This window comes from Vicugna pacos, chromosome 1 (assembly GCF_048564905.1).
Source record: "Vicugna pacos chromosome 1, VicPac4, whole genome shotgun sequence".
Taxonomy (NCBI): domain Eukaryota; kingdom Metazoa; phylum Chordata; class Mammalia; order Artiodactyla; family Camelidae; genus Vicugna; species Vicugna pacos.
In genome coordinates this window covers 14,426,463-14,453,867 of record NC_132987.1, presented here as the reverse complement: position 1 = coordinate 14,453,867, position 27,405 = coordinate 14,426,463, and the positions used below count along the sequence as shown (strand labels likewise).

At 49.8% G+C, this 27,405-nt stretch overlaps 1 protein-coding gene across 2 annotated transcripts in view; it reads left to right on the top strand.

The window, feature by feature from the left end:
• The window catches only part of SLCO2A1 (solute carrier organic anion transporter family member 2A1), a 76,952-nt gene that overhangs the window by 9,336 nt on the left and 40,211 nt on the right, over positions 1-27,405 (top strand). For both annotated transcript variants that reach the window (XM_072955075.1, XM_072955026.1), the window contains exon 2: positions 24,840-24,977. In XM_072955075.1, coding sequence (XP_072811176.1) covers positions 24,840-24,977 — 138 coding nt within the window. The remainder of the gene's footprint in view (positions 1-24,839; positions 24,978-27,405) is intronic.

The window sequence follows — 27,405 nt, the reverse complement described above, 5'->3', positions numbered from 1 at the left end:
TATGATTTTGTGAGCTGTCCTCACAAAGACGGATACATTTTATTAGAACGCATATGTGTGGTAAAACACAACTCGAAAAGACTACCAATTAAATAGATAAACAAGGGCCTACTAGAGAGCACAGGGGGCTGGAAGATACTTCACTGTGAATGCAAATGCATTGGGAGCACCCAGATGTGGGCGATTTCATGAAATAACAAGGTCCGGTCCTTTCAGAAACGCTGTCAGTGCTACGAGGTGCGCGTTGTCCGCATTATGTATAGTGGAGGAGATTGGCGGGCAGCTTGTGGGAGTTGCCACATCGCACGGTGACAGAGCTGGGATGTGGGGGCTCGTCCCCCGTGGCTGCTCCCTGCGTCCCACCGCAGTCCCCGGCCAGCCCCGCCAGGGCTCTGTTACTTCAGTCTCCATGCCGACAGACAGCAGGCTGCTCATTTATATTTATTGTTTTATCTTCCCGAGCCAAATTTGACTCTGGTGGCCCCAAAGGGCCTTGTTCCTCAGGTTTCCTCTCTTACTGCACATTCCCTCCCCCTCGGTCATAAGGCAAGACCGATACCCCAGCTGAACAGCACCAGCAGTTAGACCAGGGGCCCAGCATGGGGTGGGGGCGGCAATCAGGTGGCTTACACACACTCCCAGAAAGAATACATGGAAACCTAGTCCGCTGAACCGCTTTTTATTGTGTAACTTACCTGCTCAGAAACTTAAGATGAGGAAGCGACTTGTATATCTAGCGACTGGAGAGGCAATAAATAAATCATGGGACATCCATCTGCAAGGTATTTACAAATCATTTTGTTAAGTTTTATTGCGAGTAGTTTCAACTTGGGGCAAGTGTTCGTTCCGTGATGTTAAGTAGAGGCTGTGGGATGGACAGCCCTACGCAGAGGTGGTCCAGATTTTTAAAAGTCGCAAGACTTGAAGCCGTTACACCTAACCAGAGATAGTTCTCTGAGTGGACAGCCTCTAAATGGTTTTGGTTTTCTTTTTTTGTGATGTTCGGTGTTTTCTGTACTTCTACAATAAACACATCCTGCATTTACGATTCGAAAAAAAACTACCAATTAAATAGATAAACAACAAGGGCCTACTGCAGAGCACAGGGAACTGTATTCAATATCTTGTAATAGCCTATAATGAAAAAGAATACTAAAAAGAAGATGCATATAACCGAGTCACTATGCTGAACACCAGAAAGCAACACAACATTGTAAATCAAATATACTTCTAAATAAATAAATAAATAAATACATTTCCAAAGAAACCTAAAAAAAAAAAGCCCCAAAGTCTGTGATGACCCCCTGCACCCATCTTTGTCCAGGGCAGTGAGATCTCTTATTGTTGTACATGAAATTGAGACATGAGGTGGGAGAAGGCTGGTCTCCAGGTCCTTGAGGGTGGACCAAGGATGCAGCCAGGAGGGCAGTGAGGGGATGGAGTTTTTGGAAGGACCATTCCTGTGCCCATCACTGTTCCCACTGCATTTTTACATCCATTATTTCATTTGAGTCTTCGGGCTCCTCAGCGATGGAGGTGAAGTCAGATAACAATACTTTAACTCTTAAAGAGAGGTAAAACTATAGAACGTTTTCTTTCCTGGAAGATTGAGAGGTGCTTCTGTCCAGGAGGGCCTCTTTGCTGTCCTGATACCCACTCCTAAAGGCTGGCTCAGAGCTTAGGCATCCAGTCCTAAGGGCTGGCCAAGTGTCTGAAGGAAGTGAGTGTACCCGATGGGCTCCGAGCCAGGTGGGAAGAGTGAGCCCGAAGGGGAGGCAGTGAGGACAGGGGCTGGCACAGGATCTGCTGAGTGCCTCCTGGGGTCAGGTCCTTGGCCTGGAGCTTCACACCTAGGAGGGTGTGGTAACATCCTGGAGTGGGCTTTCCCCCGGTCATTTTGGTGAGCCTTGAGTCATTTGGTGACATGCTGTTTGTAAGGCGGCACTTTGCTGGTGTCATAAACAACAGGGGTTTCAGAACTCTGAGACCAGGACCGGTGTCAGGCCAGCTGCCTGAGACGCATTCATTTGTTCATTCATTCTTGCAGCACGTAATGGTTGATCACCTCTATCAACCACTGGATTTACAATGATGAACTAAAAAGAGTGGGCCATCCCCTCATGAGGGACATAAACAGTGGGCAGATGTACAGATAGATGCAAAGTTATAAGACGTGACAAATAAGAGAGAAAAGAACTGGATTTTATGAGGGAGAAGGTGGGGAGACACATAATGGGGTTCTGCTCAGCACCTCTGGGCCCAGGGTCTCTGACCTCAACAAGTCACCTTCATGCTTCTGCTGTGTAACCTCTGTGTGGGGAACAAAACTGTGAATCAGACAAGGTCCCTGGCTTCCAAAGGCTCTGGTTAATTGGGATAAGATGGATCTTAAAGAACTATAGTGAACTGTGGTTTTCATCAACATGGCAGGTTTACATAACATGGGACCCTCCTACTACAAATACCTAGAGATGCTGCATCAAATAGAACACCACCAAATATTAAAATACACAGAGCTGAGCTGACGAGAAAGAAAGTGAAGTCTTCAGGTGCAGGAAGTGATGAATGAGTAGAACATCCAATCAAGGAGTGTGCCAGCTGGCCCTGCAGCACGGGTCAGAAAGGAAGTCCCCAAGAAACTCCTGCTGGAGATAGAGTGTTAGTGATCACACAGGCACCGATGATGACGTGTGAACTTGGCACACAAGAAGCTGGGCTCCTTGGTGAGAAGGGAACAAGTAAAACTCTGGCCACCACCCTAGGGACAGCAGAGAGGTCTGTCTCTAAAAGGACCTCTGAGTGAAATAACTCCTCTGAGAAGTCAAAGCCCCAAGCCTGTGCCACTTGGAATTGGAAACAAAGTGTATACTATCCATGTGATATGAGAGCCTCTAAACAAATTAGCATAACAGTTCGTTCTGGGCTGGTGGTAACTCTTTGCCATCTGGTAGACTCTAGTAAAACCACTCTAGGGGAATGCTTCTACAATCCAGAGCAACCAGAATCCCCAGGAGAAGACAATGCCGGTGGGAGAGGAGCTTACGATAAACAGCAACACAAGGAAATGACCCACCATGGGCAACAGGCAGCAATGAGGAAGATTAGCACCTCAAGATTCTGAGGTAATGGAACATTCCGTAAGAGGTTATAAAAATATACTGAAATGTTTCAGGGAGTGTAAGAAGAATCACAAAACACCAGGAAAGAACAAACACCATGAAAAAGGAACAGATTTGAGAAACACACAGGAATTCTAGAAATGACAAATATAGATATCGAGAGTAAAAATTCAGGGAATGGTTCTAATGGCAGATTAGATGCAATGACTGGTTAATTAACAGATTAGATAATTTCCCGACTTGAGGTGCTTAACTTAATGACATCTGATGATAATTTGTAAGTGAGAGATAGGGTTGAAGAAGTCACCTGAATGCCACACAGAGGAATAAAGAAGTGGAGACTGTGAAAGGCAGGTTAAGAGGGTAAAAAGTAGAAACCTCATTAACCCAGAGGAAGCTGGAAAAGAGAGACTAAAAGCCAAACAAAATAAAAACAAACGTATAAACAGACAGTAAAAATGAAGTCCAATATAAGTCTGAAGTGAACACCAAAAAAGAGAACAGAATGAATACGTGATAGACAATATAGGAAAAAAATGATAGAGAATTTCCAGAATTAACGACATATAGTATCTCAAAATACAGACAGCACAGTAAGTTCTTATAGGAATTTACAAAAAAATGTACAGCTGTACATTATCACACTGAAACTGCAGAACAGAAAAGAGAGAAATTCTCAGAGCTACTTCTAGAGTCCAATTACAGATTACCTATAAAAGTCAAAAACTAGACCAAGAAGAGGCATCTCAGAGTAAATAATAGATATACTTGAAAACAATGGAATAGTTTTCAAAATGCTGAAAGAAAATTACCTCCGAATTCAAATTTTGTAACTAAATGATAATTCAAGAGGACAAATAGAGATTTTCAAATTTAGTAATCATGAATCCTCACTAAAATACACCACTGAAGGATGAAGTTCATAAAGCAAGAAGCCAAACACAAATGCAAACAATACAAAGAGTGGTGGTAATTGTTGATTGTGGAGGGCAGAAAAGAAGGAATCAGAGTAAGACGCACTGATAATGTGAAAAATTGGAAGGGAAATTTTGGCGTTAAAATCTTCGGTCCTTGGTTTGCTTGGGGGGAGAGTGGAAGAATTAATTAACTTTAGTCTTTGTTAAGTAAGTCAGTCATGTTTGTTAAAATGTATGGGTAATCATTCAGAAAAAAGACATTAAGTGCGTACCTTCCAAAGTGGAAGAGAGTAAGAAGTAGAAACTGCATTAACCCAGAGAAGGCTAGAAAAGCAAGAAAGCAAGAAAGCAAGAAAGAAAGGAAGAAAGGAAGAAAGAAAGAAAGAAAACAAACAAAAAACATTACAGTAGCTAGAAGCACCACAAAATGAGGTAGATATGAATCTAGATTTATCAAAGATGGACTATTCTCACCATGTCAAAGCTAGAGAATCTCAGATTGGATTAAAAAAAGAGAGAGAAAATCTGGTTCCATGTTCTTTAAAGGTAAAAGCTGAAAATCCAGGGGCAAAAAGAATGTGTATTGGAAGAATGCCAACTAAAAGAAAGAATGTCTATTTTAAAAACAGAGAAGAATGTTTACGGCAAAGAGCACAACAGATTGCGAGATGCTGGCAATGTCTACAGCTGACTAGGAATGAATATCTAGACTATACAAAGATCTCCTGCTAATCAACAAGAAAAAGATCAGAAACACAACAGAAAAATGTGTGAGGGTCTGGGCAGGTGGCCTGGAGTGCCAGCAGGCTCTGTCTCCTCTTCTTTTCTCTGAATGTCACTGCCATTGTCTTCCCTTGTAAACCTCTGTCCTCTTCACGGCTGAGTCATGGTCAGCAATCAGCCCACCTGCTGCCCTTCATTTAGTTCCAACTTGAAAAACTCCTGGAGCAGGACTCTGATTGGTTCCACTGGGTCATGTGCCCAGAGGCAGGGCAAGGTCTCTGATGGGGGGGGCTTCTCCTGGAGCCACGTGGTTGAATAGGGGCCCTTTTCTGAAACAAGGGGGAGCGCTGTTCTCAGGAGAGGGGCTGAGCAGACAAGACCATTAAGACTTCCTGTGGAGAGGAGACATCAGAAAGGAGGAGGTGTGGTCCTGCTGAGGGAAAAGAAGCAAGCTGAATGAGGGCATTGATGATGGGGAAGAAAGCTGTATGAACTCGGGCTTGGATTAGGGTCTACTGCTGCTGTAACAAATTACCATAAACTTAGTGGCTTCAAACACAAATACTCTTTGATGGTTCTGGAGGACAGAAGACCTAAAATTGAGATGTTGGTAGGGCTGTGCTCCTTCTGGGAGCTCAAGAGGAGAATCTGTTTCCTTGCCTTTCTGAGCTTCTAAAGGCCACCGACATTCCTTGGCTTGTGGCCCCTTCCTCCATCCTCAAAGTCAGCAACTTAGCATCTTGAAATCTCTCCCCTTCTCACCTTATTTTTTTTTCTGACTCTGACCCTCCTGCCTCTCTTATAAGGGCCCTTGTAAATACACTGGGCCCACTCATATAATCCAGGAAAATCTCCCTGTTCTTAGAATCTTATCTGCTGAATTCCTTTTGCCGTATAAGGCAACGTATTCGTGGGTTCTGAGTATTAGGACACAGGCATTGGAGAGGCCACTATTTTATTTACTTCAGGGTTCAGTCAAACCAGAGCCAACATAAGATACACACAGATAGATATATGTATATGTATATGTATATATTAAGCAATTTATTTCAAAGAATTGATTTATACAATTGCGATGGCTGAATAAGCACATCCAAAATTCATAGAGCAGGCTATCAGTCAAGGATGATTACAGGCTTTGGGCCGAAGCTTCTGTTCAGGGGAATTAATCTCTCTCTCTCTCCACCCTGCTTTTAAGGACTTCTGATTAATTGAATCATGCCCACCCAGATTATCTAGGATAATCTTCCTTAAAGGAGTCAACTCATTATGTATGTTTTAATTACAGCCACAAACTTCCCTCACAGCCAACACCTAGATTAGTGTTTGATTGAATAGCTGGGGACTGTAGCCTGGCCACATTCACACCTCAAAAACACTATCACAGGAGCAAAGGGCAGTGACATCCAAGACAAATATAGGACAATAGGTAATAGGTATCCCCACAAGGAGGGGTGTGGGGGCTGGGGGGCTTTGCTGAAGTCACTGATGGGAGGGAGCTGTGCTTAGGGCCGAGCTTCTGCAAGGAGGCCTGAAAGGAGGCATTGCGTCCTCTTCTTCCCACAGTTTGAAAGTCCCATGATCGATGTGCTTCCCTCCTGCACACAGAGCTGATGCTCAGCGTATCACCAGCATCTCAGTGCCCCTTCCTACGCTGCCTGCCAGTGTTTGTTCTGTGACCTGCTGCTGTGGTCACAGCCCCCTGGGCTGCAGATATGAATCTGCAGCAGCGTTGGAAAGGTAGGTGAGCTCATGTCTGCTGCTCCGAGGGCTGCAGCTGGTAGGCGGCAAGTATTTGCTTAGCTAATCTTTCCCCATCTAAAGATGCTTACTGATGACTTTAGGAGTCCTGAAACCTGCAGGTAGAGAGCCCAGCCAAACAAGCCATGGGGGTGATGAAACCACATTCCCTTGCACTTGCCTTCAAGAGCTCCAGGCAAGGCAGCGTGGATGTTCAAAGGAGTTGGGAGGTGAACGGAAGCCCACAGCCAGAGCTCATTGTGGGGTACTCCCGGCCCACACGACAGCACAGACAGACTCCCATTGTGTGAGCAGACCCCATACCCAGATGGGCAGATGGCCAAGGGGAGTGCCAAGAAATCAAGGGAGTGTCTCTGTTTTATCCCCATTCCTTTGTAATGGGTTTGCACAGAGGTTGGGTCTTGTCTCCAGGAAAGAGGTGCCGGAAGGAAGGATTTGGGTTAGAGTTCAAGGGGACCTACTGGTGTCTGGGCGGTGGTCCCTGTACCAGCAGCATTGGCATCACACGGGAGCTTGGTAGAAAGATGGATTCTCATGCCCCCTCCCACATCTACTGAACCCAAACTGGAGGTGGAGCCTGGCATGCTGTTTCAACACACCCTCTAGGCAATTCTGATGCACCCTGGGTTTGAGAACCTCTGCTCTGAGGCACATATTGGAGCGCTGATTCACAAGCAGAATGTCCCCAGTGAGGTGGCTGTGATATTCTCGTCCCCAAGGGAGTCATCAGAGTGATTAATAGGAAATAATCATGTTAAACTGGAAAGGTTCCCAGGAAACATGAGTCTCTGATATGGAGCTGTAGTTGATGGGAGGAACTTTGGGGAGCATCCTAGACTGGCCAGCGAAGGCCTCCCAGAGCTCCGTGTGCATCAAGGAGCGTGGTGAGGGTGGGGGTGGGACAGAGCTTTCTTAGCCTCAAGGAGCCTGGTGGTCACGTATTGGAATTCGGAGAATCTCCAGGAGAGCTCTGGGCACACAGGCTTGCAGTGCTGAGCTGAATTCCATTTCAATCTCTTTTTTCCCATAGGTAGTTGGAAAATAACAAATGCTTTTGGAGGCCAAGGTCAGGGGGTGCTCTAACTAATGATAATTATAGCTTCAAGTTAAATACTGTAGGTAAACAGGGAATTTGAGAAATTGGCTTGCTTTCCCCCTTGCTCCCACTCCTGCCCTCATATCCTGTGTTTAGACTGGACATTTCACGGCACAGAGAAGACCTTGACGCCCTGGAGGACCCCTCCGGCAACAATGGGGATCACTGCGGCCCACTCCCCACTCCCCTGGGTGGTGGCGTGGGAGGGAGGGACAGAGGGTGTGGGTACCAGGAAAGGATGTTCTGGTTGCTTTTATGTAAACATGGCTTTCAAATGGGAAAGAGGCTAGCATGCCTTGCTTGGCCCCCTGCCATGACCTTTCCTGTAACAGTTTCCTTTCTTTTCTCACACAAGTCTGGGACCTGAGGAAACTTTTCCGAGAAAGACTTTGGGCATTTTCTGCGGTGCTGATTAAAACCCTCTCTCTATCTGCTTGAAGGCTGGATCCCACGCAATTTCTTCTATCTTTCCCTGTCCATGCCCTGCAAATGTTTCTCCCTCTTCCCTTGTGCTTGCTGATCTGCAGAGTGGAGAGGGGAGGAAGGCAGATGGAGGAGAAGGCAAGGGGAACTCCTTGGGAGGCACATTGGAGAGTCCAAGATGTGAGGCCGTGGAAGGAGCAGCCCTCAGTCCAGAAAAGTCCAGAAAAGTCCAGATATAAGTTGAAGTGATGGAGAGAGGAGAACTGGAATAGAGGCTCCCTGGGACAAAGATGCCCCCGGCCAACGTGCTGCCCAAGGATGACTGCAGAAGACCAAGCAGATGGCCTGACAACCTGCATCCTGGTACAGCCTGCAGTGACTGAGCCACCCACCACTGGAGAAAGGGCAGAGTAGGGACCAGACGGGCAGACTTCTACCCATTTAAAGACTAGACAAAAGACTCAGCTTGGACCAAATCATATATATTGTTAGGAATCAAATAGCCTCTGTCAGTCTCCAGATCCATTATCTTTCAAGTCAGAATTCTTGTGTCCCAGAGGGCCTCATCTGAAGTCCACTTGTCTTCCTGATTCTTTGCAGATTTAGTAAATGAGGTTCTATGAGGAGATACCCCATTTGGGGCAAACCCCCCATCTTAGATGGTGACTTGCATTTGTGTGAAGTCTAACGTGGCATGGGGCTCTGGCCTCAGGGAGAAGGAACAAGAAGTAACAGAATGGGACCAGGTATCTTCCCACAGTGCTGTCTCACTCAGAGTGCCTGCATAAAGCCCAAAGGGGATTTGCTTCAAGACCCCAGATAGTAGCTGCTGAGTCCCCATTTTAATTTGGTGATGAGTCCTTGGGGTCCATATGGTCCTTGGGTGTGGGGTTAAATAGCTGTCAGAAGTGAGGATGTCTTTCCTGAGAGGCAGCTGCCGGCTAAGCCTGAACCCCAGGGGTGGCCTCCTGGATGTCCACTTGGGTCTCCTCAGCCTTAGAAGAGTCCACTTCTGCCTCCTACCCCTCCCCCTGCTCCTCATTGTCTCTTGAGCTCCTTGCGTCCACGTCCTTGGTCTTGAGATGCTTGCTCACCATCCCCCACCTCTCCTTAGCCATCAGGTCATGACCTTCTCCCCTGCTGACATCCCCTGTTCCCCTGCCATCCCTGACTAGAGGCTTCTTTGACCTTGTCCCAAGACCTCTCACTGGCCTCCCTTCCTCTAGGCTGTCTTCCCTCTCCTCTTTCCCTCACTCAGTTAGAGGTTAACCTTCCTAAAAAATGTTTAACATGTGTCCTCCTTGCTCAGAGGTCCTCGGTGATGGCCAGAGAGAATCTGTGGTTCCTCTCAGGCATCCATCCTCTTGCTTAACTTGGTGTCCTTCTCTGACCTAGCCAGAGCTTTCTCAGACGAACCAGATCATCCTCTGACCCCAATTCACACGTGTTTTTCCACTCCTCATCTTGTCTCCCGGGCCTCGGGCGGCCCCTTTTCTCCTCTCCGCTCTTTGACCTCAAAAACCTAGGTCCAACCTCACTTTCTTCAGGGAGCATTCCCCCACCCTCTTGTATTCCGAGCCCCTCTGACATCATTACTCGTACTTGGCTCCTCTGGCCTCAGCCTTGAGAATAGTTGCTGCTGTTGTGTGCACACCTCATCTCATTAACACACCGCCCCAGAGGGGTCTAGCTCTGCTTGACCCTTGGCCTCCCCGAGAATATGTTTGGCCTACTGATATTCAGTAAATATTTGCTTATCACATTACTTCAAATGTTCCTTCTGGGCAAAACTAGCAATGATGTACCCCCTGCCCGCCATGCCCCCAGCCCCCAGTAGACCTGTCAGAGCTGGCAGGCCAAGGGAATTGTGGACTGTGTCTGCACCTTTGCCAGGGGGTGGGGGCTATTTCAGTCTTCACAGGGAGACATGGCATCCAGTGAAGGATGAGTCTTCAGGGAGGAGGGGATCCCCCGTATAACCATGACTGCCCTGGAATCACAAGTGTGATGGCGTCAGAGAGAGGGTCCACAGGCTCCTGTGGGCATATGTGTCAGCAGGGGAGCAGCCTAAAGAAGGGACCGGCTACGCTTGCTGGGGAAGTAATGTTCAAACAGCTTGACAGGGGAGACAGAGTCAGGCCAGCAAGGAGGCACAGGGCGGGTAAGGGGGCAAGAAGAGGGCCGAGGGCAGCACGCACAAGGAGTTGGACCCCAGATGAAGAGGGCCAAGTTCAAGGAGTTGACAGAAGTTCAGTGTGAAGGGGCTGCTGCTGCCTCCCCAGCAGGCCAGCCGTGCGAGGTCAGGAGCCCCTTACAGGTCAGCGTGCTGCAGGCTCAGGTTTTGAGCGAGTCTGGAAAAGCCAATCAGTCTGGAGTTCTGCCTTTTATAAGGTCTAGAAAAACTGGTGAGTTGCCATTCTCCATCCTGGGGAGAAACGCCTGCAGAGTGACTCTCTGCTCCTTGTGAGAACTTGCCATCAGCCAGGAAGGCAGGGCATTCCAAGACAGCTTGGAAAGAAAGGAGGGGGAGCAGTTTCCACTTGTGGAGAGAAGGAAGGCCCCTCCATCCCATGTGGGCATCCTGGACTCTGGCTCACACAGAGGAGAGATCTGTGCATTTGGGGGAAAAACTCATGGACTGTGAGCAGTCAGGACCCTCCAGGTGTGGCTGGAAGGCAGAAGAACCTGGGAATGAGAAAGGGGGCCCCAGGGCAGGGGAGTGGAGCCCAGAGCTGGTCAAATCGAGGATGAGAGGGGCTGAGGCAGGGAACGGACACCCGCCCAGGAGGCCTTGGCTGTCAGGGTGTTTGCCCAGAATGGACAATAATGAGTAATAGAGGAATTAAGAAAATAGCTGGGTAAATTTGGAGAGATTTTGAACAATTGAAAAATAAAGCCACTCAGTCACCTGGAAAGCAGGTGAGCACAGACTTCTGATGGAGCTGGAGGAGGAAGTGTGGGGGGCCCAGGAAAAGGGGCCCAGGTTTCTAGCAGGGTCAGCTGAGGACATCTGGGCCAGAGGGACAGGATTCTGTCACTGAATGAGGGAAGGGGACCAAGGGAGTCGCAGGGCATGCCCCAGTGCCTCTGGTGATTGCCAGAAATCCTTAGCGTTCCTTGGCCTGTAACCACATATCTCCGTTCTCTGCCTCCATTGTCCTGCGTCTCTGTATCCAAAGTTGCTCTCCTTATAAGGACACCAGTCATTAGATTAAGGCCCACCCTACTCCAGTCTGACCTCCTCATAACTGGATTAGATCTGCAAAGACCCTAAATAACGTCCCATTCACAGGTACCAGGGGTTAGGCCTCTGACATATCTTTTTGCAGAACACAGTTCAACCCATAACACCCAGCAAGGAGGCTGGGGGCAGCATGGGTGGCAGAGAATATCTTTAGCAGAGACAGAGGGAATCGGATGGAGGGGTGAGCTCAGTTGTGAGGATCATAGCAGAGATGCTGGGGGGCTGCAGGGGAGGTGAAGTGGAGGCCCATGGGGCATGGTGGCGAAAGATATTACGGTTTCCCTGCCTGGGTCATCTGCAGGTGGTGTAGTCCTTTGGGTTCATTTCCTTGGTATTTGGACTGTCATTGGTCAGTGGGAAACCGAGAGCACCAGGTTCCACGTCCCGCTAGTCATCTCCAGGAGGTCAAGTGTTGGAACCTGGGTTTGTGCTCGTAGCACAGTGCTTAGGAGGAACATTTCATCCTCTTGAGGCATCTGATGGGATAGAGAGGCTTGAATGTTGGACAAAAAGCCTTTTCCCTCCCACTGTCCTTCCATCTGCCAAGAGAAAAGCAGAGGGGGAGCGTGACCACAAAAGTGTGACAGTTATCTTGTGTAGAGGCAATCTACTCTGAACATCTTAGCCTCCAAGGGACAGAGTTTTAAGGGAGCTGCTGTTGCTTTTGGAATGATGATGTCTTAGAAGGAAGTGGGCACCTGTGAGAACAGCGGTTGGATCGATCCCCAGCAGGCAGAGGAATGCCAGGGTGACCAGGATGGGGTGTGAGAAAGCTTCCGTGCAGGAAAGCCTCTCTCCAGTGACAAGCCTGTGGCAAGGAAGTCCCAGCCTCTGTGAGTACACGTGGTGGGGGTGGCGGCCGGGCACGCCTGTCTGTTGTGTGTATGTGACTCTGGAATGCCTTAGCCTTAGGAAAAGCTCCGACACTGACCGGTGAGAGGGGACAGTGTGACAATTAGTAGGCGCAGCATCGTGGTGTCCATGCCCGTCCGTGTCTTGGCCTCTTGTGGTGGGGGGCAGCCTCTTATCTCAAGCGTCTGCTATCTTCGACTCTGTTCGGGTTCTGGAAGCTTGGTTCTCAGACCTCCATGGTGGCTTTGATGGGGCTGGTCATGCCGTGGTTCATCAGGAGCTCAGCAGCCTCTGAGGGGTGGCGGGATGGCTGGGGTGGGTGGGCACAGGCTACCCAGGCAGGGGCATCCCTGGGTGAAGGCTCCTTCCTCAGCCCGCCAGGGTACTCATTGCTCCCAATGGAACCTCAGGCTCCTCGCCTGGCGGCCTTGGGAGAACACCCAGACACCCATCTCCTTACTGCTCAGCCTGAGTCTACAGTCTCTTGTCTGCTAAAAAATCCTGGCAGGACCAAGAGGCGAATACGAGCCCAGGGTTTTATTTCTCCAAGTGGAGATGTTTGGGAGCTCTGATGTGCAGCTGGCCCTAAGTGTCTTTCTGATGACAATGAAAGAATTTACAAGGGCTTACTAAGTAACTGATTTATCTCCTTAGGGGATAAATGGGTACAATGGAAGGAAAAATAATACCTGTTTCTTTAAGGAATTTACAGTCCATTTTGATAATTTCATATCCGCTTACTTACGGCTTACGGGTGCCTACATAACTGGCGGTGTCAGTCACTGAAACGTATTCCTTCCCATCGATGTGCACATCATCAGATGTCTGCCGAAGGACTGCCTCCTCCTCATAAAGTAGCAGCAGCATGTCTGTGGTCACTCCCCTCCTCTGCCCCGCTGGCTGGCAGCAGCTAAGTGCTGGGTGCCAGGACTGCCGCGGGGCCCCGAACACTTGAGGTGCTTGTAATTGCAGCCTGGGCTCAGTGCCACGAAGGCACAATGCAGAATGTGTAAAGGGAGGGACATTCTTTGCCACCATACAGACAGGTGAATAGAAGCCAGCCAATGGAGGGGGTGGGAATGGAGAGCCCCCCCCTCCAGTAGAAAGAATAGCCCCTACCCCCAAAGACTCTGGGGCAGCACATCATCTCACAGGGGCCAAGGGTTTTCCAGGAATGCACCCGAGGAGAGGCCATTGTGGTGGGAAACTTGGTGAGATCAGCAGTGGGTGGGAGCTGGAGCAGGGAGGGCCCTGTAGGCTGGGCTGCTTTCTGATTTTAATCAGAGCTGATGGGAATGCATTGGAGGGTTTTTCAACAGGGTCATGACAGGCTCTGATCTCCATTTTCAGAAGCTCAATGCTGACGTACGATATGATGGAATTTCTGTAAAGTACAAATCAGGCAAACTGACCCACGCAGCTAGGTGTGGGGAGAGTCGTTACCTTGGCGATGGGTGGTGACTGAGAGGGGCGCTCAGTGGCTTCTGGGAAGCTGGAAGTGTTCTGTTTCTCCATCTGGGTCCTGGTCCTTCACGTGTCCTCTGTGTGTGAAATTTATCAAGCTGTACCCTTAAGACGTGTGCCTTTTTTGATGAGTGCTATACATATAAAGTTTCTTAAAAGATTTCTCTGGCTGCTGGTTAAAGACTAGATTAGAAAGAGGAAGGAGTGGGTTTGGAAAAGGGTGGGAACTTGTGGCAGTGGACTGGGTGGCATCTGAAGGTGGCCCGGAAGGAGGGTGGCAGTAGAGGTCGAGCCTTGGTTTGGAGGTTGAAGCACCAGGGTGAGAACTTGAAGCCAGAGGAGACAATGCGGGGTAACAATATGGTTTGGGGCATGTATTTCAGTTACTGGTCTGAAGTCAAAGTTGAAATGTGTGGGAAGCAGGGCGTTGAGGGAGGTCTGTACCCCAGCTGTGGACTGGAGGCTCTGGAATTTCGCCAAGGATGACATTTTGGGTGGATGAGCAATTGCCTAGGGCTAGCGTGTGCAGAGAGATGGGCCAAAGGGCTGAGGACAGAATCTGGGCACCATGCACATGGGGTGAGGAGGCAGAAAGGAGCTCCCCAAGGGTTTCTAAGGAAGACCACTTAGAGAGACAGCAAGATTCAGACATGCCAATGACATCACAGATGCAGGGGAAAAGAGAATGTCAGACGCTGCAGAGCTTAGGTAAAGCCGTTGGGGAGTCTGCTGGATTTGGCAATTAGGTACCTGGCAATCTTGGTGAAAGCAGGTTCAGTGAAGCCTCCTTCCCCCAAACTCTTACGATTGGGCCACTGGGTGGAGCAGAAAGAGGGTGTGACTTGGTATCCAACGGCTGCTACCATTTACAAACTGTGTGATGAGACAGTTTTTTAAGCTTCCCTGAACCTCAGTTTCCTCATCCATAAACCAGTGGAATCATGCCGGCCTCTCAGGGTGGTATGAGGATTCACTTTATGCAGCAGGCATTCACTGGACATTTGTTACGTGCCCGGGGGTTGGCCAGATGTAGACAGGGTGACCGACCAACGGGGAGACAAATTGTAAGTAAACAAAGAATCCAGACAATGTGAAGAAAATGGATAACCTCCTGGTGCTTCCCTGTGGCCTTAAGCCAGCCACGAAGGCAGTGGGGTCCCCCCTTCCTGGCCAGCTTCCTGGGATCAGCTCCCAGGGTCCTGCGCTCTTCTGATATCACACCCCACACCCCACTTTCTATCTGAAACACTAACTTCCCCTTCCTTGAGGGCAGGAAGGAAAGGGCTTAACTGCAAACCCTTCAGGGAGGTGAGGGGAAAATATTAGCCTCCCATCTTGTTGTGCAGAGAATAGGCAGCACATAAAATAGGTGAAGTCCCCATATTAATACAGTCTCAATGTTCATTTCCTGCCACAAATGGATTCAAAGCAGTTTCCCTAATGGCGCCTTATTTCACCTAACAGATTTCTCTCATGCCAACTGCCAAAAAAGACGAGTGGCACTTGTTTTCCATGAAGGAAAGCTTTTTGACTTGAAAAAAAAGTGACTTTGGGAGTCTCTGAAGAATTTGGACACATCTTTGCATAAATGTCAATGATAAGTTTGTTTCAGAGTTTTTGTTTTTCTGGGAACGCTCAAGCACCACGCTTCTAGCTAATCTGATAAATTCATCTGGTCTCATGTGATCATGTTTCATCTCTTCCAGAATTTTTTTTTTTTTTTTTGGTAACCTGTGATTTCTAAAGCCCCAACCGCAGGTCCTGTACCTTGGGCAGTCTCTTGACCTTTGCTCTTTTATCTTCCCTCACAAATGTCCCCGGTCAATTCAACCATCTGCCTTTCTCATCCTTGGGGCGAAACTCCAGACAAGCACCGCCAGGCTAAAAAGAAAACAAAACCACCACAGCCGAAAGCCAAAAATGTTTGAGGATTACCAGTATTAAGAGTGGGAAAGCTTGTCTGCCTCCCCTTTACGTGCCAGGGTCCCTTCCAGCAGGGACGCTGCCATGGAAACCCACGTGTTTCTTTACAGATAGTTCTGATCCGAGGGCCCTGGGGACTGTGTCTTATCAAAGGCCTTTCCCAGCTCATGATAGCCACAAAAACTACAGAATTATGCAGACTGGGATTTCCAGTGTCCAATTCCGTTATCTCTTACATAGAGGCCTTTAGGTGAGATTTTATCTAAGCCAAGTGGACTACACTAAAAATGGCCGAAATCTCCTGATCTAACCTTTAAGACCCGGCTCTGAGAGGGGCTCTGACCAGCCCCGCCCCATCCCCAGGCGGAGTCCACGTCGGGGCTCGGCTCCTCCGGGCTTGTTGTGGTTCCCCCTGGCTCCTGGGCTCCACTGAGGCTCCAGTCCTCCCTGGAGCAGCTCCCACAGACATGGCCTTTCTCGGTTGTATTGGAAAAACCCTGCCAGACAGTAAGGCCACTGTGTGGACAGCAGAGGCTGGCAAGGGGGTGCTGGGGAGAAAAATTGCACTGAGCAGAGAAACTGTCAGGGGTCTGGCTCAGAGGGCTTCCCGCACAGGCGCGATTTTAGTTCCAACTCCCCAGTCTGGGCGCTTCCCTCTTAAGGAACAAGGAAGCTGCGAGGGAAACCTGTTTTTCTTTTTACAGTGTTCTGAGTTTTATACTTCTAAGGGCCCCAGGGCTGTGTCTTTCCAAAGGCTGTTTCTAGATCATAGGAATGCAAGTAATACTGAAGCTGCCTTCTGTTACCACTGCTGTGACTGCCACCAACGCAGACCCTCGACTGGCTATTTTGAATCTCTGAACTTTATCTTGTTCAGACGTTCTTCCTGCATGGGAACACGCTTGATTTCCTGAATCACTTCTCAAAAGAGACATTCCCCTTTGGGGCCTCTGGGCCATGGTTTGGTTCCAAAGTCACACCCTGCTGAAGATACAGGAGGGTAAGCAGGCTGACTGGCTGACGGAGGACCATTCCAGGGCGCATCTCTGCTTTGCTTCCTTCTTCTTTTGGAAGGATCCCCTCACCTCTCCAGCTCTGAGGGACCTCTCACTTGGGCCTCAGAGGTGCCAAACCACAGACCCTCCTCTCCTGTCAGATGCTGGATCTCTGAGGTCATTGGGAAACAGCCAGGAGTCACCCTTTCTGAGTTTCCTTCTTTGCCCCCATTGCATTAGGACCCCTTGAGCCCTGAGCTTTACCTCCCAGGTCCTACCCATTTGGTAAACTTCCAACCAAGACTCAGAACTGGCCACAAGGGTAGAGACACTAAAAAAAATAGAAAGATTTAAGTGGAGATTGGCAGACACCCAAAGCCAGTACTTCTCTTGGGCTATGAGCCTCCTGTTGGAGACACACCAACCACTATGGAAGATTAAATAAATGAGGTACCAGGATGCATGAATGTGGGGGGTGAGGGAGGGATGGTTGTGGAGAAGGACCTGGGTGTACTTTTTGGTTTGACTACTTAGCTCCCTGACAGTACATACTCCTTTTTTTTCCCATTGAAAAAGTAGGGACAGAATTTTTAATTTGTCTGCTAGATCTCACATCAGGAAGTAGTGTGTTCATAATTCAAGATGGCAGGTAAATTCCCCACGTGTTTATCTCCCCTCGTCTCATGATGGTGAAAGCAATGGATTCAAAAATGGTGAAAGCCAATAACAGAAAAAAGAAAGGGAGAGGGATTATGAGTGGATGAAACATTTCAATAATCTCAGCAAGATGAGAGGTGGTTGGGAAGTGACAAGGGATGAAATAGAGTAGAGGAAGCAGGCTCTTAAGTGCCTGCCTGCGTGGGGCCAACAGTGGGGGAGCCCTTGGACTTGGGACTTGGCCCTGGAGGGCAGCAAATTCAGAGTGGGCAGGTGTGGCAGAAGGCAGAGGTGACCAGTGGAGCTGAACCCAAGGGGGTTAATGCAGAGTGGCCCTTTACTCTGAGAAAATTACAGGCAACCTTCTCTCCAGGAACTGAGGGACCATCAGCTAATGCGGGTGTGCGAGCCCAGGAGGGGAACCCGCTCCTGGCCCCCAGCTCGCTTGCCACAAAGTGAAATGATCCAATAAGTGTACAAATCCTGATAAACCTATTGAAAGTTGGGAGCAATAGGGAGAGGGGTGGGAGGTGTAAAAATAAGTGCGCTAACTCCTCTTCTATCGTGGCATGCAGTCTGAGGTGATAAATCAAGAAATTGCAGAGCAAGCATATTATTTTAAGGTGCATGGACGTAATCAACAGAAACACTGAAAACAGAGGTGGTTGTCCTTGAACTGCAGTCGTGGCGGTGGCTTGAGCTGAGCACAGGGTTGGCCTCGTCATTCTAAGCCCTTCCATGTAACTTGATTTTTAAAACATGTGCCTGTAAAACATTCATCCAAAATAAAGGGGAAAATATGAAAGAGCAAAAATAAATGATTATGTCGGAGGGTTTCCAGCTGACTGTAAAGGGAGCTTCTGGATGCCAGGTGCCGCTCACCCCCAGTTGGGTCGTTGGTGTGGCTGGGCAGTTCTGCTGCTGCCCAAGAGATGCAGGGGCCTCGGAGCTGTTCCTGCCTGTCGGGGGCGAGGAGTCCACTCCAGCCTGGAGAGAGGAGGAGCAGCGTGGACTCTGGGGCCAGATTTTGACCCACAGAGGTGGGAGGAGCCAAAGCAAGCGGCACCTCGGAGTCTCCTCATTGACTCAGAAAGAACTGCGGAGTGGCCCTCAGCACGCCGCTGAGCTCTCCCTGCTCTGCCGGTGGGGAGAGGGCGAGAATAAAGCATCACTGAGCTCTTGTTTTCTCTTTCTTCTCTCTCTCTTCTTTTTTCCCTTCTTTCTTTCCGAAGAATGGTTCCTTTTAGACGGCTGACAGCTGCTGTTTATGGATCGAACCAGTTGTTCCAAACTGGGAGGTCACAGCCTGTGTCCCAGTCCAGCCCCATCTCCTGTCCCTGAAGGGCCTTCTTCCCACTCCAGGGCTCTCTCAGTATGTTAAACTGTCTCCGAGACATCACATCCCAGTGGACCTAAGGCATTAGGTGAGGTTTCTAGAGTTTTGCCTTCATCAGGACACATGTGGACCAAATCAGAGTTGGTTGGCCGCAGGGTCAGTGGTTAAACAGGTCATAACCTGATGGGGATCCAATTTCAGAACTTTTTCCAAGTGTCTCTTTGACTCTGATAAGATGCCACAGATCATAGTTCCAGTGTTTAGTTTGGAAAAGGGGGCCATGACCGTGTGTGCAGAGGAGAGCACAGCTAGGCTTACCTTTGATCTGAGCTGCGAGCCTTCCCCTCCTTGCCCTGACTGATCACCTTCTGGTCCGATTACTCACTTACAGCTTTTCACTTGGCATCTCAGCATCTTTTCGACTTTTTTTTAGCTCTTTGGCACCAGTGGTGAAAAGACTCCTCTTTATTAGAAGAAAGATCTTCAGGAGCACTCCAATTTTCCTGCTTCCTTCCTCCCTGAACTTCCTCCTTATGTTTGTTAAGATTGGAAAAAGAATGGAGCCGTGAGCATGAGCAGTTACGTTACAAGTCTTAGAGCTTCCTGCCCACCACACCCAGCAAGAATGTCGTCCCCTTACATTAGCTTTCCCTGCCAGCTTCCTTCTGCAAGATGTGCCTAAAGACATATATCGTTTTAACATACACAGGTGAAAACCTAGATGTTTACATTAGCACACACACACACATACACACTTGGATATTTACGCGGGTTTTGACGGTTTCAAAGTGAGCCCCTTGGAAAAACAGATCTATTTCAGTAACATTGCCAATGCTCATAATATTTTTTTAAAAACTATTTATGGAATTCCCTTCAAGGCCTCAGAACATTATTTTGAATACCTTCCTGGTTGCAAATCTTTTTTAAATTAATTTTTCCTTAAATCAGTTAGTATTGAGATAGAGTTTACATATAATAAAGTGCACAGATTTTAAATGATTAATGAGTTTTGACAGATGTATACATCTGTGTAAATACTGCCATAATCAAAATATAGAATATTTCCACCACCCCAGGAAGTCTTTTTATACACGAATGCAAATCTTGAACTTTTTAGTCTGAGTTTAGAAATAGCCAAAAATGATTTAGAATTGAGCCAAGTAAATAAGTGGGGCAGTTAAACTGACAAATGATGTTTTGTGCTGAAGGGGGAATTTATAATGATTGAGGACAGATCGTTGGAACAAATCTACAGCTTCCCAAATGACTACTCTGATGGATGTACATTCTGGATGAGGGTTCATCAGTTAGACTTTTGAAAGACGTATTCATGTACTTGATAATGTTGAGCACTAATTAAGGACTAGGCATTATTTCAGACTACAGGGCTGTGGCATCCTAAAAAAAAAAAAACACATTTCATCTTTCCTGGGTGAAGCCTGCATTTTGGTGGAGGTGGATATCCGTAAGTGAGAAGTCAAAGGCATGATGTAATTTTAGGAAGCAATAAGTGTTATGAAAAGGGAAAAAAAGTAGAGTGAGGAGGTAGAAAATGCTGGTGTGCTAGTTTTAAAAAGATCATACAGTCCATGTAATATGTCTTTATTTTCTTGTCCTTTTGTGAAGAAATCTCAAGACTCATATTCTACCATAAGCTACTTTTAAAATGGAATCTTTCCCTAAAGTATATCCTGCAGAATGCTGGTATCTGTTGTATATATGTGTGTGTGTGTGTGTGTGTGTGTGTGAGTGTGTATTTTTTTTTTTTTAGTGTATATGGAGGGGAAGAGGGGTTCCATGACCAAAGAAGCAATGGAGAAGGTTAGGTAAAACAGAGTTAAGCCACTCTTTAACGAAGGTTTTCTTAGAGCCTTTAATATGCTCATGTGAGTTGTAAATATTCACAAGGGAGGATCATAGCATACAAAATTTTTCAGACTTTTTTCTTCTGGGAATCCTTTCAGCTTGGAGCATCTCCAGCAAGTGGTGCTCTGCGTAACAAATCTTGGGAGATTCTGTCCTAGAGTTTTCATGCCATAGGAGACTTGAAAGCGTCAGAGAGGTTCAATTACTTGGGCAGGAGGAGGGAGTGGAGAAAGCTGGGACTTATTAAATATCCCTCTAGAAGGCAGAGCCCTCACTGTGGGCCAGGCAGAGTGCCAGGCACTTTAAACACGGCCTCTCTCTCGTGCAGCCTCCCAAGGCAACGGTATTATCATGGCTCCCCTTTACTGGTGGGGAAACTGCTGTCAGAGGGTCAAATACAGAACCGAAGGTCACACCATTCCTTACAGACTCAGGATTTGAACCTTGGCTTGTTTGATTCTCAAACCCAAACCATCAAATCCTGTAACACTATATTGTCTACATAATGGTGGCGGTGGGTTGCAACCCAACTGGCAAACCTTTCCTTCTCCTGTCAGTCCATCTGCTTACACTCATAAACCCCATGTTCTCTGAGAGGGATGGATTCCTGTTTGTCCTGCCTTGTATCTGCAGTGTTTGCTGCTCCATGTCATGCCGGCCATGGAGTGAGTCCCCAGTAACTTTGAGCAGCCTGGGTCCTGTCCTCATAAGCTCAGTAGAGGGGACCAGATGGCTATGACCCTGAGTGGCCCTGGGCCAGAAAGCTCTGCTGGAACCCTCCATCCACTTCTTTCTCCTCTCCTGGCATCTCCTGCCCACCTTTCCCTCCCCTGCAGCCACAGATCTCATTCTTCTTCATCTGCTGAATCCGCTGGAACCTGGGGCCCAGATATCTGCCAACATTTCTGTGGGGGCACCCATAAGGGACCCCGACCTCACAGGGCTACGGGACCCCACAGCTGATGGTGTGGCTGGCTCTGTGGGGGTGGGTGGGGAGCGAGGGGCGAGCCAGCTGGCTCTCGGTGGAGTCTTCCACCTCGTATCTGAAGGGATTTTTGTATTTACTGGAAAGAGCAAAGGCATATCTTTCAGGAAAAGATCTGAGATAGAGTTTTTTTTCTCCCACTCTCCTTGCCTTCCTCTCATGAGACTGAGAGGGAATTGGGTAGAGATGAGTCACTCCTGTTAATTCATTACTAATTTGGTTCGAGGGAGACTGGTCTTTTCTGAGCTTTATGTTCAGACACTCGGGTTTTCCAAACGGAACTCTTTGCCCCCCTCTCCATATACCCTCTTCCTCCCGGGCCCCCTGTCTCCACACATGACCTCGCCCCCTTCCTGGCCCTCAGGCTGGAAACTCCACCCCTTTTCTTCCACCTTGAATCAGGGACAGCCTTGTCAACTCAGCCTCTGCAGGAGCCCCTGAACGGGTCCCTCCCCACTTCGCCACTGCCCTGGACTTTGGTCCGGCCCTCACTGTCTCTCCCCTGGGCTGTCAGGCAGCCCTCACTTGTCTGCTGGCTTCTGCCCCAAATGCCAGCCATGTGCCCAGCCAGCAAGATGCCTCTGTGCAGAGGTCAGTGACAAGTGCCCGAATTTTCAGAAGCTACCTTGAACTAGACGCATACCTGAGCCCCATGCTGGGTCGGGGGGCCACTGAAGGGTGAGGCAGTTATCCAGATAAAGAAGGGAAAGATGTTTTCTGTGCGGATCGTAAGCAAAGACGCAGATGGTGAATGCATGCTGTGGGGTGGTATGACCTTGATGGAGTTTGAAGGGCAAGATGTTTTAGTGATAGTGTTGCAGAACAGAGCAGCCCTGAACTTAGTGCTTAACATAGTGGCAACATTTAGTTTGGTCAGGAATCTGCCGTCTGTAGAAGGCTTGGTGAGGATCGCTCCTTTCTGCTGCACTCAGCATTGAAGGCTCTTTTAGCAGCATGTCTGGCCCTTGACACTGGCTGCAGGCTGAAACTTTAGCTAGAGTTGTCTGAATTCCCAACCTGTGGACTCCCTGTGAGCAGAGAAGTCTGGGATTCCTTATACTGTGATGTCTTGGGTCTAAGGGTCCCTAGAGAGAAAGAGCTAGGGGGATTCTCTATGGACTTTCAGGACGTGTCCTCAAGGTCACAGACCACCACTTCCGCTTCCTTCTCTTCACTAGAAGCAAGTAGCTAAGATTGGCCCATACTGAAGGGGGGGGGGACACGAACCCACTTCTTGATGAACAAATGTCACTGTCACATTGTAAGAGGTGTATGTGGGACAGGAAGATGGGTGTAGCCATCTTTGTAAAACATGATCCGCCACAGCAGGGTGTGGAGCCAAAGAGTCAGGCAAGGTCTAGGACCTGTAGCATCTTGGGTACCACACCAAGGGCATTGGTTTTTATCTTGTAGGAAGCAGGGAGCCAGTGAGAGGTGTTCATTTGGGTGTAACCTGCTCACATCTGTGTTTGATAAATCTCTTTCTGGAGTGGTGGGATGGGAGGTTTGATGGGGGCAGACAGGAGATCTGTGAGAGGTTGTGGAAGGAATACAGGCGAGAGAGCAGGGAGCCCGAGGCAAGGCATAACCTGGAGACTGAGGGCAGGTCAAGTGCAAGAGGCGCCCAGAAGAGATTAAGGGGCTTAGCAATGGCGCCAGATGCCAGAGGGTGAGGAACAGGCATCCAGCAGGACTCTCAGTTTCTGGCTTAAGGAACTGAGTGAAGGTGATGGGGATAAAGGAGAAACAGGAGGGGTTTGTGGTGGAGGACTTTGAGCCTGATCTGTGAAGCCATTAGTCTGAGGGGTCTGAGAGTGCCCAGGTGGACACGTCCAGCACCCGGTGGGATGGACTTGAATGTAGGAGGTTGGGGGGAAGTTCTGGATGAGGGTCTGAGATGTGAGCACCACAAATTGAATGTGTGCAGAAAGAGTGTCGTGTCTAGAGAAGGGGACTACAGACAAGAGTTTGGGGGGCATTAGCCTTTAGGGGATGGTCAGTGCTGGGCACACGAGATGCCTGGAGTGGACCAGTTCTGGGCCCACCTCCCACACTAACGGAGCAGCCACAGCCAGTTCCCACCCTCCTGGGCCCTTGTTTCCCCGGCTGTAAGCACTAGGGTTCCCCCTTTCTGCACTTCAGTTTCCCCATTTGTAAGAGAGACTAGATTATTTTCAAAAGCACCTTTATCACAAAATAGTTAAGAATTCCAGTACATGAAATGAGGCCAAGAGGAGCCTCCCCAGGGAGACAGGGATGAGGGCTGCCTCTGTCTCCAGGTTGACAGGCTTCCTTCTGCCACTGATGACAAGTGAGGTGGCCATGTGGCTCCGGGTAGGCAGCAGCCTGGAGAGGTGTCTGGTTCCCTGGTGTAAGCACTTCCTTGGGTTTGAATGTGGAGGCAAGCAGCTAAGTCTGCGCCCTGGCCCCACAAAGGCTCTGCCTTGGCAGGTAGGAGGGGGAAGGTCAGCTCTGATCCCGCAGCCTGGAGCGGGGTCCTCGCCGAGGGAGTAGACTTGGCTTTGCAAGGAAACAGAAATGAAGGTGGAGGCCCAGCTGCTCTCCTGAGATGCCAACCCTTCAGTTAAGGGAGGAGCTTTGGCAGACTATGAAACATAATGGCACCCCACCCTTCCCTGGAGGGGCACTTCCAGGGGGCTCGGATGTGGGGCTCCGGGCTCTGAGCCTGCTCAGCCAAGAGCCCAGGAGAGCTCTGCCTGCAGCTGATTCTGGATGCCACAACCCCTCTCTACCCTCCCCACTATGTATCTGTCCCATCAACCACATCACTTGTCACATTTACTCATACCCACAGGACAAGGCATATGGTGCAGGGGGGGATGCAGAGTCAGTGATCTGGGCCTTCCCCAGGCCCTTGTCGTCCCTCTGGGGGAGGAACCAGCACAATTGCATGCCCCCCTCCTAAGAGGGACCAGCCTGTTTGACAGCCATCCTGGAGCCTCACTGGGGTATTAGAGGTGAGCCTGGGAGGAAGGGCAGGGGAGTGGAGGACAGGTCAAGGGGAGTGGGGCTTGTTTGTGCCCCTGTGAGTGACGTGAATGGCTTGCAGCGTAGCCCTCAGCCCTCACAGGACACGGAAGGGAGGGCAGAGCTGTCAGAAGACAATTCAAGGCGCCGACGGCCCCTTGCTGCTGGCCGAGTCATGCCCTTCTCTCCGAGATGCTTCCCCAGCTCCGTGGTTTTCTTGCTGTTGAGGATGCCTACGACACTGCTGGTGATAAGAACGGCAGGAATGATGGGAATGGCTCACGTGCGTTGCCTGAGGCTGTGGGTGAAACTGGTCTAAGGATGATGGCATCGCGCCCCAGGCCCCCCAGTGAAGCAACTGTTCCCCAGTAACGGGAGGAAACAGGCCAGGCTGCTGGGCGTCCATGCCACCAAGGCCCCGGGGTGGAGGGCCAGGGTGGGCAGCCGGGGCGCGCTGTCAGAGGCCTCACCGCCCGGGTCTCCCCTGCAGGTGTTCGTGCTGTGCCACGGCCTCCTGCAGCTCTGCCAGCTCCTGTACAGCGCCTACTTCAAGAGCAGCCTCACCACCATCGAGAAGCGCTTCGGCCTCTCCAGTTCCTCCTCGGGCCTCATTTCCAGCTTGAATGAGGTAAGCGGGACATTCCGGTCCATCAGGCCCCGCTTGTGCACCACCTTGATCATGGGGTCCGGGAGGGGCCGACTTACAGGGGCAGGGGTGGACCCACGGGGACGGACAGACGCCAAGGGTCTGCTGGAGGCAGCTAATATCCCGAGGCTGCTCTGTACCAGACGCTGAGCTCAGAGCCCTGGGGACACTTGACCTCCTCACTGGCCCTGCGCACAGGTGCTCTGCACACACACCTGGCGGGTGAGGGCGCCAGGGCTCCGCAAGGGCAGCCACGTGCCTCAAGTGTGCAGGGCTGTCTGTACCTCTAAGTGAATTCTTTGACCACCCGCGAGATCATACGGCCTCTGCCGTCCCCAGTCCAGGGGAGACAAGCCCCAGGCACGCGGGCAGGGAGGCAGCCTCAGGCTGACAGCTCCTGTCCTTAAGAGGGTGACAGAAGCCAGAGCTGCTCAATGGCCTTGACTCCCAGACAAGATCAGATCTCTGTGACCTCCAGCAACATGGATTTTACACTGTCCCTCAGTGGCTGCACATCAAAGTAGAGGAAGAGAGGATGGGCCGAGAGGTCAGGGTGGGAGGGCAGAGGGCAGAGTCAGCTAGGAGCCACTGGAAGCCAGGGAGAAAGGGGCAGGGGAGGCAACAGTGTCCCTCAGTCGTGGCTGCAGCACTGGGGCTTCAGGTGAGGAGATGGGCCCCGGGCCCAGCTCCTCTCTTTTCTTTCCACAAGGCCCACTGTTCCAGGATGGAGGCGGTGGTCTCCCCTTCCCAGGAGCCCACATGCAATTAGATTCTCCCCTAATTTGACCACGGAGACTGTCATTTAGAGACTAGAGCTCCCCTAGGCAGCTTCTGAAATGGGCTGAAAAGGTGGGAAGTCTCCCAACGCCCCTCAACCACCACCTCCCAGTCGCCCCATCCCCAGCTTGCCCCCCGCTCGACTCGCCCCTTCCCTTCACTCCTCCTGCGCCCTCCCCCGCCCACACAGCTGTGCCCCTCAGGAGCCCACCCCCCGCCTGTGCCAGATCCCTCTGCTGTCCTCAGGGGAGGGCCCCCTCCCCAGTCACGTCTTCCAGACGGGAAGCTTAAATCAGAAAGCCCAACTCCCCTACCCCAGTGGCCACACCTGGGCGGACAGCAGCCAGGATGGGAGCCTAGGTCTGTCGGTCTGTCTGACGGCCACCACACTTGACCCCCATCCCACCTCTTCTGCCACCCGTGCCCAGCCCCTTGTCCACCAGCCCTGCCCTGAAAATCTAGTCCTCAGATACACCACTGGAATCTCTACTGGTGCCCAGTCAGCACGTGCTCCCCCTGTGTGGACCATTCCTCCACCCTGTGAGGTGCCCGTACTTGCATTGGTACAGCCCAACGGTCATCCCTGCTGGTCTGATGGACCTCAGACGCCCTTCTCTGAACTCCCAGCCCTACGTGGATGCCTTCACTGCTTTCCAGATGCGTGTCTGTGTCCCAGTGTTTTAGTGTCTGTGTGTGTGCATGTGTGTGTGTGTGCATGTATGTCTCTGTCTACCTGACTGTTCATCTGTGTCTTGAGCTTCCTGGTGATGCCCAGGTGATGGGGTCTGCCTCTCTATGTAGGCTGTGCACCCCGACACAGAATGCACCCTCCTAAATGTGGGCCTGTGACTTTGCTTCCAGTGCATGCTGTCCTCACTCATGAAGGACCCAGGGAAAACAAATCTCTGACATTTGTGTCACTACAGTCCTATCCCATTACCCTGGCAGACATCTTTTCTGCTGAGTCCGGGCTGCAAATGCTTCTCAGCACACCGTTCTAGACACCTCTACTAATGTAGTCCTCAGACACACCACTGGAATCTCTACTGGCGCCCACTTGGCACGCACGTATCAGAGCTGGCACGTTGGATAGTCCTCTCTTCCATCACAGCCCAGGCGATCGCCAAATCTACGACCTTCCATGGTTAAATTCTCAGTCATGTTTTTCCTGTGCTCGGGACGAAAACGTGGGCCCAGGAACAACTGGATTTCTCAAGGGGCAGGGAGTAGCTAGCTGGGACATAGGAATACAGGAGGCTGATTAGGCAAATAAAAAGCCAAATATTCCCCCAGGTTATAGTTCAATGAAAAATAAAAATAATTCACCCATTAAATTTTCTCTTTCCTAAATTCAGATGGGCTTTTCAGCAGTCAGGGTTTAGACCATGCCGGTGGACATGGTTTGAGGTAAATATCGTAAGTTATTCTTTGAACCTAACAATCCTGTGTGTTGTGTGAAAATGTGTGTCTGTTTCTGTGCATGTCTGAGTATTTATGTGTGTGGATGTGTATGATTTATGTGTGTATCTGTGAGCTAACACTGTGTATGTATCTGTGTGTGTCTGTATGTGTGTATGTGTGTATCTGTGTGTATGTGTGTATCTGTGTACATCTGTATGTTATCTGTGTGTGT